The sequence below is a fragment of the Liolophura sinensis genome, chromosome 1 (assembly GCF_032854445.1).
Source record: "Liolophura sinensis isolate JHLJ2023 chromosome 1, CUHK_Ljap_v2, whole genome shotgun sequence".
In the NCBI taxonomy this organism is placed as follows: Eukaryota; Metazoa; Mollusca; class Polyplacophora; order Chitonida; family Chitonidae; genus Liolophura; species Liolophura sinensis.
In genome coordinates, this window is record NC_088295.1 from 49,631,357 (window position 1) to 49,647,355 (window position 15,999).

Sequence of the window (15,999 nt, forward strand, 5' to 3'; positions counted from 1 at the left end):
AACACAAAGAAAAAGGAATATGGAGACAAGTTGGAAAAGCATTGTCTAACGTGTGGCATGGAAACAAAGAAAAGGAAAATGAGTATGATATTGGTATGCGACTCTCAGTGCATTCTTTCTCTGGTGGAGTGCAGGAATTAATACAGAAAGGATGCACTGGCGTGGAGATTTTTGAGAAAATCTCAATGGTGTATGATTGCCTCAGAAAAACAGATGACAGATCCACAGATAAGCAGAAGTTTGAACAGGTACTGATCATTTAAATCCATGTACTGGTGTAAATGAGTTTCCCATATCCATAATATATAATATTATACATCTACATAGTAGTTCAAAAACCATAAAGCCGGCCACTGTCATATGAGGTAAATATTCCTGAGTTCGGCGTAAAACACCAATCAAATCAAATAAATGAAGACATTTAGTTCAAAGTAAATACCATAAAAACATGAATATGCACACAGTAGACCTACTCAGGCCAGTCTGGGACAAGATTAATAAGAGAAGGAAAGTGGATGTCAGAGGCTACGTTCTCTTAGTGAGAAACCTTGTGATGGTGCATATCATTTTGGACAGACAAGAATATAAAACTATGTATTACTCTGAATATTGGGGGATGGGGCGTGCATTGATGCTCATGTTTTGATTACAGTCACTCATATTTGTTTGTAGTATATACAGTCATGGATACTGGAACAGTGGGAAAAATTTGATGTGGAAAACGCTACTGTTGAGGTGAAAATCATTATGGCTGTGTTAACATTGTGGATGCTCATGGAATATAGAATAAATATTCCTCATGACTTCTGGAGAAGAGTCGCTACATGCATGATGATGCATGCAACCAAGGATGGTCAGAAGTACCAGTGTCAAGAATGGAATGCATTCGTGAGGAACTTCAGTGGGGTAGAAAGGTAAGCCCAGGTGATTGAAACAAGAACCCGGAATTAGAAGTGATGTATAATACTGGTAGGCACCACAATTAAGGGGTCCTCCCCATGAAAGCAATAAGACTGAAATGACCGACTTTGTTTCTCCAGATTTGTTTGTGGAGAGCAAATAATTCCAAAATGAGTTAGTAAAAGTAACAGCCACATGACTGCATTATAGGATATAAGCAGAGAATATGTCCCCTAAATGTACCTGACAAAATGAAAAGGCATGACAAGGTAGACAGTAAGAGAATGTAAATGTCGCGTGTTATATTTAAAGGTGTAATTTCCATCTGATGGCACGATCACGATAAAGGGTGGGATAAGGATTAGGGGAAACTTGTTTGCAAAACATCGAAGGTTCAGTCAAAATATACATCCACTAGATTAGGAGTCAGCTAAAATCAGCTCTTATCTGAGTTTTTAGAAAACTTGCACCCTGGCAACAGAAGGGTTGGGGGGTGGGGAGAAGGATATCGGCACACATTTTCTGGAACTAAAAAGGCTCTAAATACAGTCCTCTACATGTATGTTGACGACATTTTACATCTAGATGTTATCTCATAGCCCTTCGTGTAGTCTGGAATTTAGTAGACTGACCCCACAGAACTTGAGTTACTTTCAACTTTCTGAGACTGTAATGGATGTTACATGTTTGGGCTGGCAGCAGATCTCACCATTTCCAGAATTTGCAGCAGGTTGGACCGAGCTTGGAAAAAGAACAACAGTTAAGGAAACCACAAAAACTATCAGGGAATTTAATATCCAGTATGTCAGGGCTATGTCTTGTATTGATGCTCACAGGGCATGGACCATGCAGGTATTAACTTTACAACTTTAAGATTCATACTTACCGACCATGACACACCTGATGGGTAAGCCACATTTCTTGGCATATTGGTGTTAGAAGCCAGGTCATCTCTCAAGGTTATCTGTCCTCCGTTGCCTTTCCCTCCTGACATCATTGGCCTACTTTCATGTCAGACCCAGTTATGTTTCAGTGAAATACTGATGCCCTCTTTTATCACCATTGACTACTTCTGATTAAGTGGGTAGTGTTCCAGAAAATGGATGGCCTACAGATAAACCATAAATATAGTCTTCATAATTAAAATCTGAATTTTGTCAAATTTGGCTTGTATTCTCCTTCCTGCTTTATTCAGTCACAGTAAGTTTACAACAACAACATGTCCCAGCTTACGACAGTTAATGGTATGGTTGTTCCATTTGTTATTCTGGATTATGTTAATTAGCCATATATATATATCAGATTTGTGAGCTCTTTGACCCTAAAGACCCCAGCATGAAGAGGGGGCCTGTTTTGGACCGTGATATTGTAACAGTCACCAGGCAGTTGTTAATTGGTATGTTAGGACTGATAGTCGTTAAACTGCTGCCTGCAATAATGGGCTACATGCTATAAAATGGTCCAACTACATGTAGCTACATTACTCCAGCTGACAGTGATCTAATGGTGTACTCTGTACGAAGGCTATGCACACTTCTGCTATCAAACAGGTTTTATTGTGGGTTGAGAGTATAGTTAAACACCAATAATAACTCTTTTGAATATGAAAGAACTTGGGTTGGGATCAGTGGCATAAGAGCTCTTGGATTATTTGGGTGAGCAATGCAAAATTTCATTAGTGAAGCCATTGTGCATAAATATATATAGCACTTATAGAACTTATTTTCAGAGGTGTACTATTTTCAGCTCAAAGTAATACCACCTACAGATCTTTACCGTCACCAACATTCAGCTTTATAAGAGCAATTGTTTGCATGCAACTTAAGTGGCTTACGCCAGTGCTCTTATGTATGGAGAGGTCAGCTAGCTTGAGTTGCACTATCTAGGGTATGCCATGGGTAAAACTGATGAAGCATAACATTGAACATAACAAGTTTTTAAACACAGTTTACCACAAAACTATCCAATGTAACAAAAGGTTACTGGTAAATTACAAACTAAAGTGAAGAGCAGTAGTTACCTGCTAAGAGCTTCATGGCAGCAATGGATTCTAGTCACATAAGACTTTCAAAAATATTTTCGGCAAAGTATGGATAATACATAAATGAAACGAGATTAAAATTCAGCCAGCCAGACTTCATCTACGATCTTGTAACTTGTTACTAACAGTATTGCAGGAAAGTATGTCAGATGGGAATATCATTTGTTTATGCATAGCTTTTGTTTCTGATTACCCACTACGCAGCAGTTTGATTCAGTCTTGAAAAGCAGTTTTTAGGGACATCAGTAAAGAGTGGGTGCAGAAAATATTTTGTCCGAACGATAGTAATGATGGATAAAGCCTGATGGATAAAGACAAGGGTGCTGGGGTGTGCCTGGGCTTTTATGTAAGCTCCATCTGCATTGTTTTCACGTTAATGCTTTTTTTAATGCAATGAAAAAACGGCATTTGCGTAGTCCTAAACCAACGAAATCTAGTAAATTGTAATTCTGCTGAAGCCATGTTGAAATGGGGTGTGTTTAAGTTGCTACTATTTGTGAGAAAAAATGTTGAAATGGGGCGTGTTTAAGTTGCTACTATTTGTGAGAAAAATCCCAGCTAAAGTGTAAAAGCATACTATTCTATTTCCGTGGTGTATTACTTAGATATTGCAGTTTAAGTTAAACCACGAAAATCAAAAGGGCTGCCATGTTATCAAGGAGTCCCAATTTTACCAATCAAAATTCAAAAACAGAGTATTTTTGGATGCTAAATTTGAATTTCAGAAAATATTAACTGCCAATTTGGAATCTAGGAAGAGTTACATGTAAAACAAAAAAGGCAAATTTTATGTAATTTTTGTGTAATTTTCTATACATTTCTGCAAACATTCAGTACACAGTTTCACCCAGTTAAATATTGTAAACAGTTAACAATGTTAAGGGTGGTACCTACGTATCTTAAAAGTACAGCATGTATTGAGCTCAGATTTTGCATACATGTATAGCACAGTAACACAAAGGCATCTGAGTTGTTTCATCCTTCATGCCCTGCATGTGTTTTCAAAGACTACAAAGGGTAAAATTCCTGATCTTTATATATGTGCACTTAAATGTGAAAGAACTTTGTGTATTGTTTTGAATTCATGTCTCTTACGCCTATTTTCATGTTTTTTTGTTTTTTTTAAAGTGAACATTTCTGTACAGTCTGGGAATGTTTCTGGTTGATCGTTTTTAAATATTTTTAGTCCACCAGCACACTTAACCATGGAACTGAAAAGCCCAGCATGTTCTTCCAAAACATCTATTAATTCTACATGTTTATTATTTGGATTTATTTAAGTAAACTGTTGAGCAGCCTGCTGAATATCTGCAAAGCTTGTATGAAACATATTGGAGAAAAAGGCCTGGCCTGGTTGTGCTTGGTGCCATGGGTTCACTTCATCAACAAAGATTGTGAACCATGGGGATCATGTGAGAAACAGGGAAAGCATAATGACTGCTCACCGAGATGGTGGGGAACCCACCTTTTCTCCAATGAAATCGAAGACTGCAAATCCAGGCTATCTGCTAATGAGACCATGGATAGGTGAGTCTTGCTTGTTTGCATTTTATAAGTTAGATTAAGAGAATACATGTACAGGAAGTGGTATAACTAGTTTTAAAGGTATGTTTGGCTACATACAGTTTTTAGTCACTCAAAATTTTCCTGGTTCCTGATGTGAACTTACATGATATTTAGAATGTGTACAACTTTAGGAACTGTGTAGCACTACATCGGCTTTCAGCTACCATATTGTGAGCCCATTTTAGCATGGCTCTATTTAGCCTTTTGTACAAATGTGAACAGGATCAAGGTGCTAATCGGGCAAGAATTTCTGTCCTGCTTTCAGTTACGAGGCGATCTGTATATTCTGCTCTTTGAGTTTTAAAAGCATTCCCTTTATTTTGCAAGTCATTAGGGGAAAGTTTATATGCGCATTATAGTACAGTACATAGGCCACCTCTCTTAGAAGTGACCCTAGGAGGAGTTGATGGAGGATGCATTTTTGTAGTAAATGTTGACCGTATTAAAATTGATTAGTTAGGTTAGTGGTCCAACATATAACCATTGCTTACTCCTAAAAATGCACCTTTTAAACTGGAGAGTGACCTCAAGGGAAGTAATTTGGTGCAGCCCTATTGAATTGGTAAATTAAATGAATAGCATCTATGTGTTTTCAGTTTTCTCTGGGACATCATACCACAACTTATTCCACTGTTTGAGATGGACATGCTACTTCCCAGGACTGTCATGGCCTTGACCAGTCCAAGACACCTGTCCAGAATTATCAAAATGAGGGCATTCCCAGCTGATGTGTTGATAGCTACTCTGTACTATTACATCAAAACACTCAGTCTGTACGATTACAGAAGAAGACTTGATGAAGAACAAAAGATGAAAATGGTACTGGTAAAAGAATTCAGAACTATCTTTGTTTGCTTATGCATGTTGATAAATGACAGGAAACAGTGATTTGTTATGTCCTTCCTATTGTAGTTGGTTGAGGGTGTATTTTTTCCATTAGAATCCAGCTTACTCAGTCTACTGACCCAATCACCTGGAGTCAAACCGTTCACAACACACAGCATCCAAGGATGAGAATATTGTAAATACAGCAGATTTAAAAAATCAAACACTAGCAAGATATTCTTTATGGAGACACAAAGAAAGGTTTGTTTTGCTCATTGTTTGGATGTAGATGGTAATATTGTTGATAACGATGTTTGTTTGTATATCAAAACATGCTCAAAAAGAAAAAGGAAGACTTTATATATGAAAGGTCATAAGGATTATCTTGTTAGTGAACTTCGTCACCAACTCACAAAAAAAAAAAATGATTCAGCAGAATAATGATAGAAGAAACACACAATTTATGCAAGTTTTATTTAAAATTTCAATTATTAATGCAGCAAGTTGTAATTTTTACTGTATAATTGTCAACAAATTACATTTGTTAATTTGCATTGCCACAACAGCACATGCCAGAGAGGTTTGGTCCTCAATTTTGGGTATTAGGCCAAAATTAAATATTAAGTTTGATGTTATGCCATTGATGTTATGCCATTGATGTTATGTTTGACCGACCCTTTAAAAAGACTTCAACTGAAATTCTTTTTTCGGGATTTTACAGATGCTAAATTATTCTATTTTATTTCATTAATTTTTTTTTTTCGCTGATCATTTATTCTGTTTATAGAGGTGTCACTCTGTTTATAGAGGTGATGGGTGCTCTTTGGAGATATACAATTTCCTTAGTCTGAAAATACGGTCTAAGGATGACTTATATTTATTGATATGCGGAGAACACTGCCATGCTTAACAATATGTGCACTGGATTATGACATTGTGCCTGTATTCAGCTACCCCATTGGCAAAGCTCGCTGCATACGCTATCCAGATCCACTTAATACATGGTCTGTCAGTAAGCTAGGACACTTATGCCTATGTTGCAACCATTGACACTGACTTCTATTCAATATTTGCTCAGATAATCTCAGTCAGATTTGAAAATAAGGTCTGCTTTGAGCTCCTCACCAGGTGAAGCCCTCTACCCAATCGACCTAAATTGGTACGTCAATCATGCTGAGGTCTATTGAGAATCTGACATCATGTGAAAATATATCACAATGTTATTTAAGTATTCCAATCTATAAAACAGCTCAGCACACAAAGGTGGACAACGATGTTGTTTTGAAAGCTAATTGTTGAGTGAAGTAAAAGTATGAAGTGCCAAATGAGAAGAAATTGATGCTGGGACTGTGAGTTTTTTTGTATCATCTAAACATCAGCCACATGTGCACATGTGCTACATGTGAAGACAATAGCTGTGTGTAGGGCTCAGAAAGCAAGATATTATGGAATTACCACATATATTCGCCACGAAATGAGATCAAAATTGTTGAAAAGACCATGAAGCGAATGTCAGGTGTGTGGATACCTTTTCTCCCCATCAAAACTCATGTATCTGGGAATATATTGGTATAATTTCCTGAACTGTCATTGAAATCACCACCACCAGATGCTGAGAAAATTTAGGTGGATAGAAACTATCTGTTTACATTGTTCTGATATTCTTATACATTGTTGTGAAGTGAAAAGGTGATATGTTCCATCATTTAATCTTCATGCAACACAACATGATTTTGGCTCTTCTTTTCCTAGTGCATCTATAAATCTTTTGGAAGGTGTAAATTAGGTGAAGGCTGGTGATCTGAGCTGAGGCTCACCTTGGTGTTTACACTCTTCATACTTTTAGACAAGCGGGTACATTGAATGATGTATTGAAGACAGAATGAATGTTTGATCCTTCACATGAAGGAATAATACCCTAAATCTCACAAAGTTTAAATAAACTTAGGAAATTTAGGAAAATGGAAACGAATTTCTCAGTATGGATTTGTTTTTTACTGGGTCATGAGGTTCCGCTTCACTCTATCAAAAGTATCAGCTGGACAGTACTTTGGTTATATTTTGACATGCTCGCCACCTCTGTACAGGACCTGAAAGTGATAGACATTTTGACATGCTCGCCACCTCTGTACAGGACCTGAAAGTGATAGACATTTTCACATGCTCGCCACCTCTGTACAGGACCTGAAAGTGATAGCACAAACTGTTGATTTAAATTATGTCGTAGTACTCATCAAAATGTTAGAAAAAAAGTTTACCTGTTAGTTCTATTGTAAAGATCTAAGAATAATTATTTTGAGAATTGTCAAATATTGGGGGATATAATTTAGTACTGTGTTCTGATCAATGTTGGGGAAGTTTAATTCTGATAAATCATTTGAAGAGGATTCTATGATTGTTCTTCATTGTTCTGCCAAAAAAAAAAAGGATTAAAAAAAAGAAATGACCTACCTACCTTTTTTTGTTATAAAGGGCTTGTAACATCAAACAAACATTATTTTAATAAAAATTATTATTTTATAAAGCGTTTACATACACAGTAATAATAACAATTAAGAATGGCTTCCACTTCAGGACTTTTAATTTGAATGTTTAATATAAGAATAACCCAGAAGGTTGAGGGGATGTTCCATTTGAGACATAAAAACCCACTTACCAACAGCATTCAAGTCTTTCATATTGAACTAAGAATAAGTGTACTTCTTGCTCTTATGATGTACCCTTCAGGGATAAAACATATCTTTCGAAATTTGCAGAATTCGTAAATGGGGAACACTAGCCAGAAGTTCCTTATGAATATACAACCACTTAGTTTATTTTGATGTATATAATAAAAATTCATGCTTTTTGTACATGTTAAAAACTACCTAAAGGAGAATCATGAAGCAAACAGTTTACTTTGAATATGAGAGACCTCTGGTCAAGGTTGTGAACTTGTGCCATATTTAATGAAGCCAGTGATTCTCATTGGTCATTGGTTTTTGTGTGGTGAGTGCTCCAAATACGATGCCTGGGTTTTACCTCGCATGGACAATGTTGAAAGTGGTATCTTGAAAAGTACTGAATGTATCAAGCTCAGCTTTTCCAAACATGTAGAGGACAATAACACAAGGTGGATGTTTCACCGTTGATTCCCTGCAGGCTTAGTAAATACCGTAAAGTACAAAATTCATGACTTAGTGTATTGTGCATATTAAAATCAGTGGTAATCAAAATGGTAGAGGTGGTATCTCAAAAAGTATACTGCATATATTGAGGTGAGGTTTTACATACATGTAGAGCACAATAAAACGAGGAGAGTGTTTGATCGTTGATTCCCTGTAGGCATAGTAAATACCGTAAATTAGAAAATTAACATGTAGAGCACAATGACATCCTGTTGTATTACTTCATGTTTACTCACACAGCGATGCACTTTCCCATTGAACCCTCTCTTCTCCCTCCCCAACTCAGCTGCGCTGTACCACCACCCACCCCAATCCCCATATATTAAGCCAAAGCGAATCCCCTCCCCCCCCCCCCTTTTAAATCTTAGGAGTATTTTTGTGAGGCAGACTGACAATCATTGGTCATTAAAAACTGTACTAAAACCATGTTATATTTGTGGGATGTATGTACTTTCAGGAATGTGAGGAGAGTCTCTATCATTTGCTAGATGCAGCGTCTCAGATTTCGTACAAAGACATGGTGAATACAGGCATAGAGAGGTACATGTATGTATCCCAATTTGCCTGCATATAAAATTTAAGTTTATGAATTGTTTCATGAAGCTCAAGGCACAGAGTAACAGATTTCTAGCTGAATATTCAATGCCCAATTAAGCAAATGAATGTAAAAGCTAGCTGATGGTCAGATTTTGTTTATTTTCCTTTTTGTATTGGTTTTTTACATTGTACTCAAGAACATTTCACTTATACGACGGCGGCCACAACTATGTTGGGAGGAAACTGCGGAAACCTACGACCATCTGCAATTTGCTGACAGACCTTCCCACGTAGAAGAAGACAGCATGAGCTGAGCTTGAACTTACAGAGACCACACTGGTTAGAGGCTGGCTTTGTTTTTCTTCTGTGCGGAATTTATAGTTAACACACAATTTAATCCATAAATCCATACATCTCTGGGAGACATTTCATTTCAATTTTCACAGTATGCCTTGTGAGATATATGTCCAGGTACCTACAACTGCCACACAAAGCACAAGTTCACTCGGAGAACAATTGTTTGTCAGTGTCATAAGTCCAACAAATGTGACATCAACTGGGTATCAACACTGTTGGTTATATTGAACACTGCTTTAGGATTCACGTAAACACATTACTTTACATGGGGGCGTCCATGGCCGAAGGGGTTAGCATGCAATGACCCAGGAGAGCTTCCGTCCAATGTGGTTGCTGTGAGCTCCTCTCTGGCTGTATGTAGAAATGTCTGCCAGCAATCTGCGGATGGCCTTGGGTTTCCCCCATGCTCTGCTCGGTTCCCTCCCAAAAGGGAAATATTTATGAGTATGACATAAAACACCTATCAAATAAATACATAAATAAACATTATTTTACATGTATCAACTTTTTAGTTATGTTTTTTAGTCATGTGACTACAAGAAAGTGAAACTTACTGTATTATGGATTATTGTAACTTTGTTATGATTCATTGTATGCACTTGTGCTTTAAATGCAGGTATGCAGTCCAAGAGTCATATGCAAGGAATGCTGTTGATATCAGTAGAGACTTTTTCCTACTAGTCTCAAAGTCCTATCGTGCCCCAGAGGCCACTCTAATTCCACCAGCAGGCAAACTTGGTGTGATGTGTGTAGACCGACTAGCAGAGCTTCATGAAGTATTGCCTCCAGAAACAGATCCCAAAACACAAGAGAAAAACAAAAAGATGGTCATTGAGGTATATCAAAAATACAAAAAAGGAATTGTCAGATATTTGGAACATCTGGATACCATCTGGATAACATTTGGAACAATGAGCACTGGAGAAAACTTAATGGTAAGAGATTTTTTTTGTTACAAATCCACATATAAGCACTATGTGCATTTCTGGAAGCCACACAATGATGTGAAATTGCTGCATATGTCACCCAAAGTCTAAAACTTTCTAAGTAACACTTTTCCTTTCATTAATTTCTTATCAGAATACCTTAAGTGTTGGCATGAAAAGTATCATTTTACAGTCTTTATCACGATTATGTGCACCTAGAAGTGGATTTTTACATACTATTCTTTAGATGAAGTACAGTGATGTGTAATTATTCTGAAAATCATGAAAGTAACAGTTTTACACTGAGTGTTTTGGAAGTTGATAGAGTTTGATTGGAACCTTGAAAGGTGTGTAGATCATAGTGAATGGGCAACATTTCACTCGTATTCCAGTCACCTGAAATGACTTTATAGTGATCATGTCTGCTAGTTAGTTCACTTGCAGAAAGACAAAACTTCAGAAGATGTGCTCCATTTACCTGTTGGAAGCGCATATGAAACCTCTGTGGAGCACATATCTGAAGTACTTATACAGTAGGGCGCTTTCTCTGGAACAGGTGCTCTTTTTCCTCACTGGTAGTACTGCTTATATTGAGCTTCAGGTTTTGCCCACTTGACCTTAATACAAGGGAGATGTTCACAATTCACAGTGTGATCTCTTTTCTGTTGGAGTCACCATTAGGGTAAATATTAAGTTCGCTATTTTAAAAAAAGTACTGCATGCATTGAGCTCAGTCTAAATCACAATGACATGTGAAATTGTTAATGCCCCCTGTGCAGGTTAATTACTGTAAATTACAAAATTCACGACTTATCCTCTTGTGGTATATTGGAATGTAAGTCTCTTTGTTAATTGGAATCAGTAATAAATTAAATGTTATGGGTACCTGGTACTATATAATAAAAATACTAAATGCATTGAACTCTTTTAGCCTTTCTTTTAGCCTTTTGCTCATTGGAAGTTATGTTAAGACACTTAAATACAAGTGGTGCTAAATGTATTGAACTTGGGTTTTGCGTATTTGTAAAGCATAATAATGTAAGGGGCTTGTTAATTGTTGATGCTCTGCATGTGTGTTAATGACTATAAATTATAACATTCATGACCATCAGATTTTTTTTATGCATTAAAATCTATGTTGAAGCAAGTGTTTAAATACTGATATATGAATTGAGGTGAAGTTTTGCATTTGTTTATCTCCTACAGCTGAGCTCTGGCTATGACCTTGCTACCAAGTTTGTTTCTTCACCTCAGACACTAAATTTATTACAAAAGAACAACAGAAAATACTTCTCAACCAATTACAACCATATGTAATGTATCTGTCACTAATGTCTATGTCACTTGTGTAGGTGTAAGGTGTCAACCTTACCATGCCTGGATCAGAATTTTACATATTGTGCTAGAAATAGCCAAAGGTCAAAGCATTTAAAGTTTATACTTCCAGGCATCGCTGAAAGGCACTTAACAGCTTTAATTACACTTTTCAGCTCTTGACAAATGTTGTTTAACTCATGGTCAGAACTCACTAAATGCCTGGATCTGACACTAGGTTTAAAGGAATGCGCTATCTGTATAATTTCAGATATTTTGGTGGTTATACATATCATTGTTATGGACCATACTTTTGTTATTACAAAAACAAATTTGCATACGATTTGGCCTATCTATTTGTAATATCAGTTGATGTGGCATCCATATATGCATGTATGAATTTCACCTTAGCAGTGATTTAATGAAGTCTTGGGAACAAGACATCTTTTTTGATATGTAGTTATAACCATTGGATATAACGATGATAGATTTTATGGTATTCAAGGTACAAAAAAAATGACAACTCTTTCAACGTAGCATTGATTTTCGCTGAGACAATTGACAGTTTGATTTTCTCACATAAGTGACTTTTCAACCGGAGAAGACTTTGCAAGAAGAAATTTACAGATGCACAATGCCAGCTTTTTATCACACAGAAATCACACAGTTTCTTGTAGTCTTTTCACTGAAACCTAACCATGCATAAATGAATACAGTACATCAAATAGCCATGTGAACTTATGTTGTTTTATTTGTTTTTGTAGGTGAAAAACGACCTTTTCTGCATGAAGTTTTGCTGTGTGTGGTTGGAGAACATGTGGCACGAAGCCTTAGTTGGGAACTTGCAGAATGGACTTCTCAAGGTGGGACATTAACATAAATACAAAATTTGTTTTGAATTGTTTGCCAGTTTTTGTGATTAACTCAAGAAATGTCTTGAATTCAAGATTTTCTTGCCATAATTAACCTGTCACCCGAGATGACGGCGAGAGATTAGATGGTTGTATGAGAAAGTATTTTTGGAACGTGGAATGCAGTTGTTATAGCTTATCCTAACCACCTCAAGTGGAGTGCACACATCCTCAAATGGAAAATCAGCATTATGATTGATTTCGAAACCGTGAATGAATTAGGTAGCGACATTGTGAATTTTGTCTGGTGTAAAAGTTGTGTGATGCACATGGACAAAATATGTTTGTCAGGCTTCACTACGCTAAGAAGTACATCGTGGGTACATGTTACATAATCATGCTCAACATGGTAATGCACCCCAAAAGCTGACCTTCTTGCACCTGCAAGAAGAAGAAAGCTAAAAGCGACATGTGCATGCAATCAACCAAGCACAAGTGCTGTTGGACTTATCCAGATGGACTATTAAAGTGTGCTGTTTTATTAATTAATCTTATTGTTACTCGTTGAAGCATGCCAATGCTGCACAATGTCGTAGCTGCCTCTCACCAATGCAGTTGCTGTGAGTTCAAGCCCATCTGATGTTGCCTTCCTCCGCAGCCATACATAGGCAGGCCTGTCAGCAACCTGGAGATGATTTTCCACTGATGCTGCCCGATTTCCTCCCACCATAATGCTGATCACTGTCGTAAAAGTGAAATATTCTTGAGTATGCCATAAAACACCAATCAAAAAAAATAAATATTGGCACTATGGCTTCAAAGGGAAAAGAAGAGTAATGAATGAGAATTAAATTTTTTTTTTTTTTTTTTTTTTTTTGTCGCCTGTACAAAATACTGGCATAGCTTATGTTATACAAGTGTTTGCGTCCCAACAACAGAGAAAGCAATGTTAACCAAATGTTAGGGGTGGTATCTTATGAAATATGACATGTATTGTTCTCAGGGTTTGCACATATGTAGAGCACAATAATTCAATGAGGATATTCCATAGTTGATTCATTATAAGCTTATTAAATGCCGTAAATTACATAATTCATTACGTACGGTATTGTGTATTACAATAAGTGTTAAGCAAAACAGTTGTATCTTAAAAATACTGCACATATTGAGCTCAGGTTTTGCATGTGTAGAGCACAGTAATTCAAGGGGAATGTTCCATGGTTGTTTGCTGAGTACATTATATTAAATAGCATAAATTACACAGTTCAAGACTTGGTGTATTGTGTATTGTAAATGTTAGGGGTAGTATCCTAAAAACATGCATATAAAGCAACGACATGACCATCATCGCTGATGCTGTGTGAGCATATTAATTACTGTAAATTCACAACTTCGGTACTTTATGTATTGAGCTGAAGTTTTGCACTCAGCTTGTGTCTCTTACATGCAAGCTCTTTGGTTAGCTTACCACCAAATCTGAGTTGAATTTTTTGGGTCATTAAAGGCACAGGCTATTTATATTACCCCCTCCCTCCCTTACAAGCCTGTCAAATACCCTAGGTAAAGAAAAAATTCACTATTTAAAACATCATTAGTTGTCTTAACTGATTCTCACTATTTGACAGAATAGAATTTAACTTGCTCAGGTACCTGCATGCAGTTAATTTTAGGCTTGCATTTACAAGAACTTGCTCTCAAACATTACCGTCTTAGTCCATGCCAACGTTCTGGCTGCAGCGGTGTCTGCTCACAGTCTCTAGTACATTATGCAGAGAGAGGCATTTCAACACATTTACCACAATACATATTTCGGACTATCCTATATCCATTAAAGTATGTTAACACTCGTTCACGTTGGCATTTAAAGAATTTACCTTGCCTATAAAGTTTCTGAATTATGTACTCATAATCTGTATTTTACAAAGTGTCATGCTTGCAAGCAGTATGAAGCTTATAAACATGGCCTGAGTTCCTATTGTGGGAGTCAACCAATCACAATCTGTTCTGTAATTCTTAAGTTCAGTTTTACTGAATTTGTAGAGAAGCATACATGTGTGCTTATACATTGATTATAACGTGCAATTTGACATACTGGTGTTATATAATGTATTTGTTACATGTGTAATGTGTCCATATATCATTCAAGTAATTTTATGTGTTGAATGTTTTCAGGATAAAAGCACTAAAATTCTGGACTACTACACTCATACCAGTACAGACTTGAATTCCCTCCACCATCGTCTGCGTGAAATTTTAAATCGAAGAGCTTTTGGGCAGTTGGAAAGACTGTGCAAGGTAATTTAACATGTGATGTACTTGAAACAATGCACTTCCTGGTTTTGGATGGATATCTGCGTTGACAGATTTAAGTTGTAATTATATAATTACTTGCAAGCTCATTCACATCAGCTCCTCACAAAAAAAGAATTCCTCCACTTTAGCGCGTATTCATTAAATAACCTAATTATTATACACCAAAGAATAAATCAACTTCAACTAGGTATCAAACTTTATTTCCTGAAAATTTATGTGACACAGACATTTAAGATGGTGAAACTAGTAGTAATATTTTTATGACTGGTGCAAGATTATGTACACAGAGAAACAATGTGTTGTCACTGAATGACATGGTTACTTCATGTTACGAATGCCGACATGCAATATGATCATTGCCAATGGTGACATGGCATATGAAAAACATGCAGCACAATGGCCACAGTGTTAAAACATAGGCAAACCTCAGAGGTGTGTTCTAAACACTCTGGAGACAAAGTGTGTCTTGTGGACAAGGTCCAGTGTATACACAGGAGACCACTATGCAGTAACCAGTTAGGTTGCCGGTTTGAATGTGGAGCTATATGGGACTTTACTTAGGGACCTTTTCTCATGGTCTTATTTCCTTGGTCCTTTGACTTGCAGCTTAACGATAGAGTTAACTTAACTCATATTATAGGCTTGCTTGCTTTTGTGAGGCTCTCCTATTGTGAATGTAATGGATTCATCTTCATTTGACCTGTTTTTGTGGGCAGTGTTATCTTTTAAGCAAGATACTGGTATCTCAAAAACTAAATATATAAGACAGCATGATCAAATATATGGCAAACTTTTCAGCTTCTTTGGTTGTAATTTAAATGAGACCTTTTCATAGAAATATATGTAGCTGTTTGTAAAAAGGTTAAATTAATTTTTTGTTTTCATGTTTGCAAAATAATGTGACATTAAAATTCATAAATAATTTATGTTTTAAGGAAGTTGACAGCCGTGCATATCATTGGAAGGAAAAAGACCTAAAGAGATTCGCTGCTTTGCTGTCCGAAGTGATGCTGAAGTCTTGGCCAAGTGAACAACAACAAACATCAGCTATCCTATCACACATACTAGAGTGGGGTGCATTCTCTTTCTTCCTGCAGTTCTGTGAGTTTAATCTTGGCATTTTCATAGAGTATTGTGTGTAAAGCAGTTGACATCTGTGTCTGCAGTTGCTCATTCTTTATACTGAAGATGACCTCTGCATC

At 36.7% G+C, this 15,999-nt stretch overlaps 1 protein-coding gene across 1 annotated transcript in view; it reads left to right on the plus strand.

Annotated features, from left to right (window-relative positions):
- The window catches only part of LOC135461787 (E3 ubiquitin-protein ligase rnf213-alpha-like), a 110,145-nt gene continuing 94,146 nt past the window's right edge, over positions 1-15,999 (plus strand). The window contains 9 exon segments of the mRNA XM_064739022.1: positions 1-248; positions 673-914; positions 4,223-4,468; positions 5,104-5,326; positions 8,957-9,039; positions 10,010-10,328; positions 12,398-12,496; positions 14,657-14,779; positions 15,733-15,898. Coding sequence (XP_064595092.1) covers positions 96-248; positions 673-914; positions 4,223-4,468; positions 5,104-5,326; positions 8,957-9,039; positions 10,010-10,328; positions 12,398-12,496; positions 14,657-14,779; positions 15,733-15,898 — 1,654 coding nt within the window. The 5' untranslated portion in view covers positions 1-95.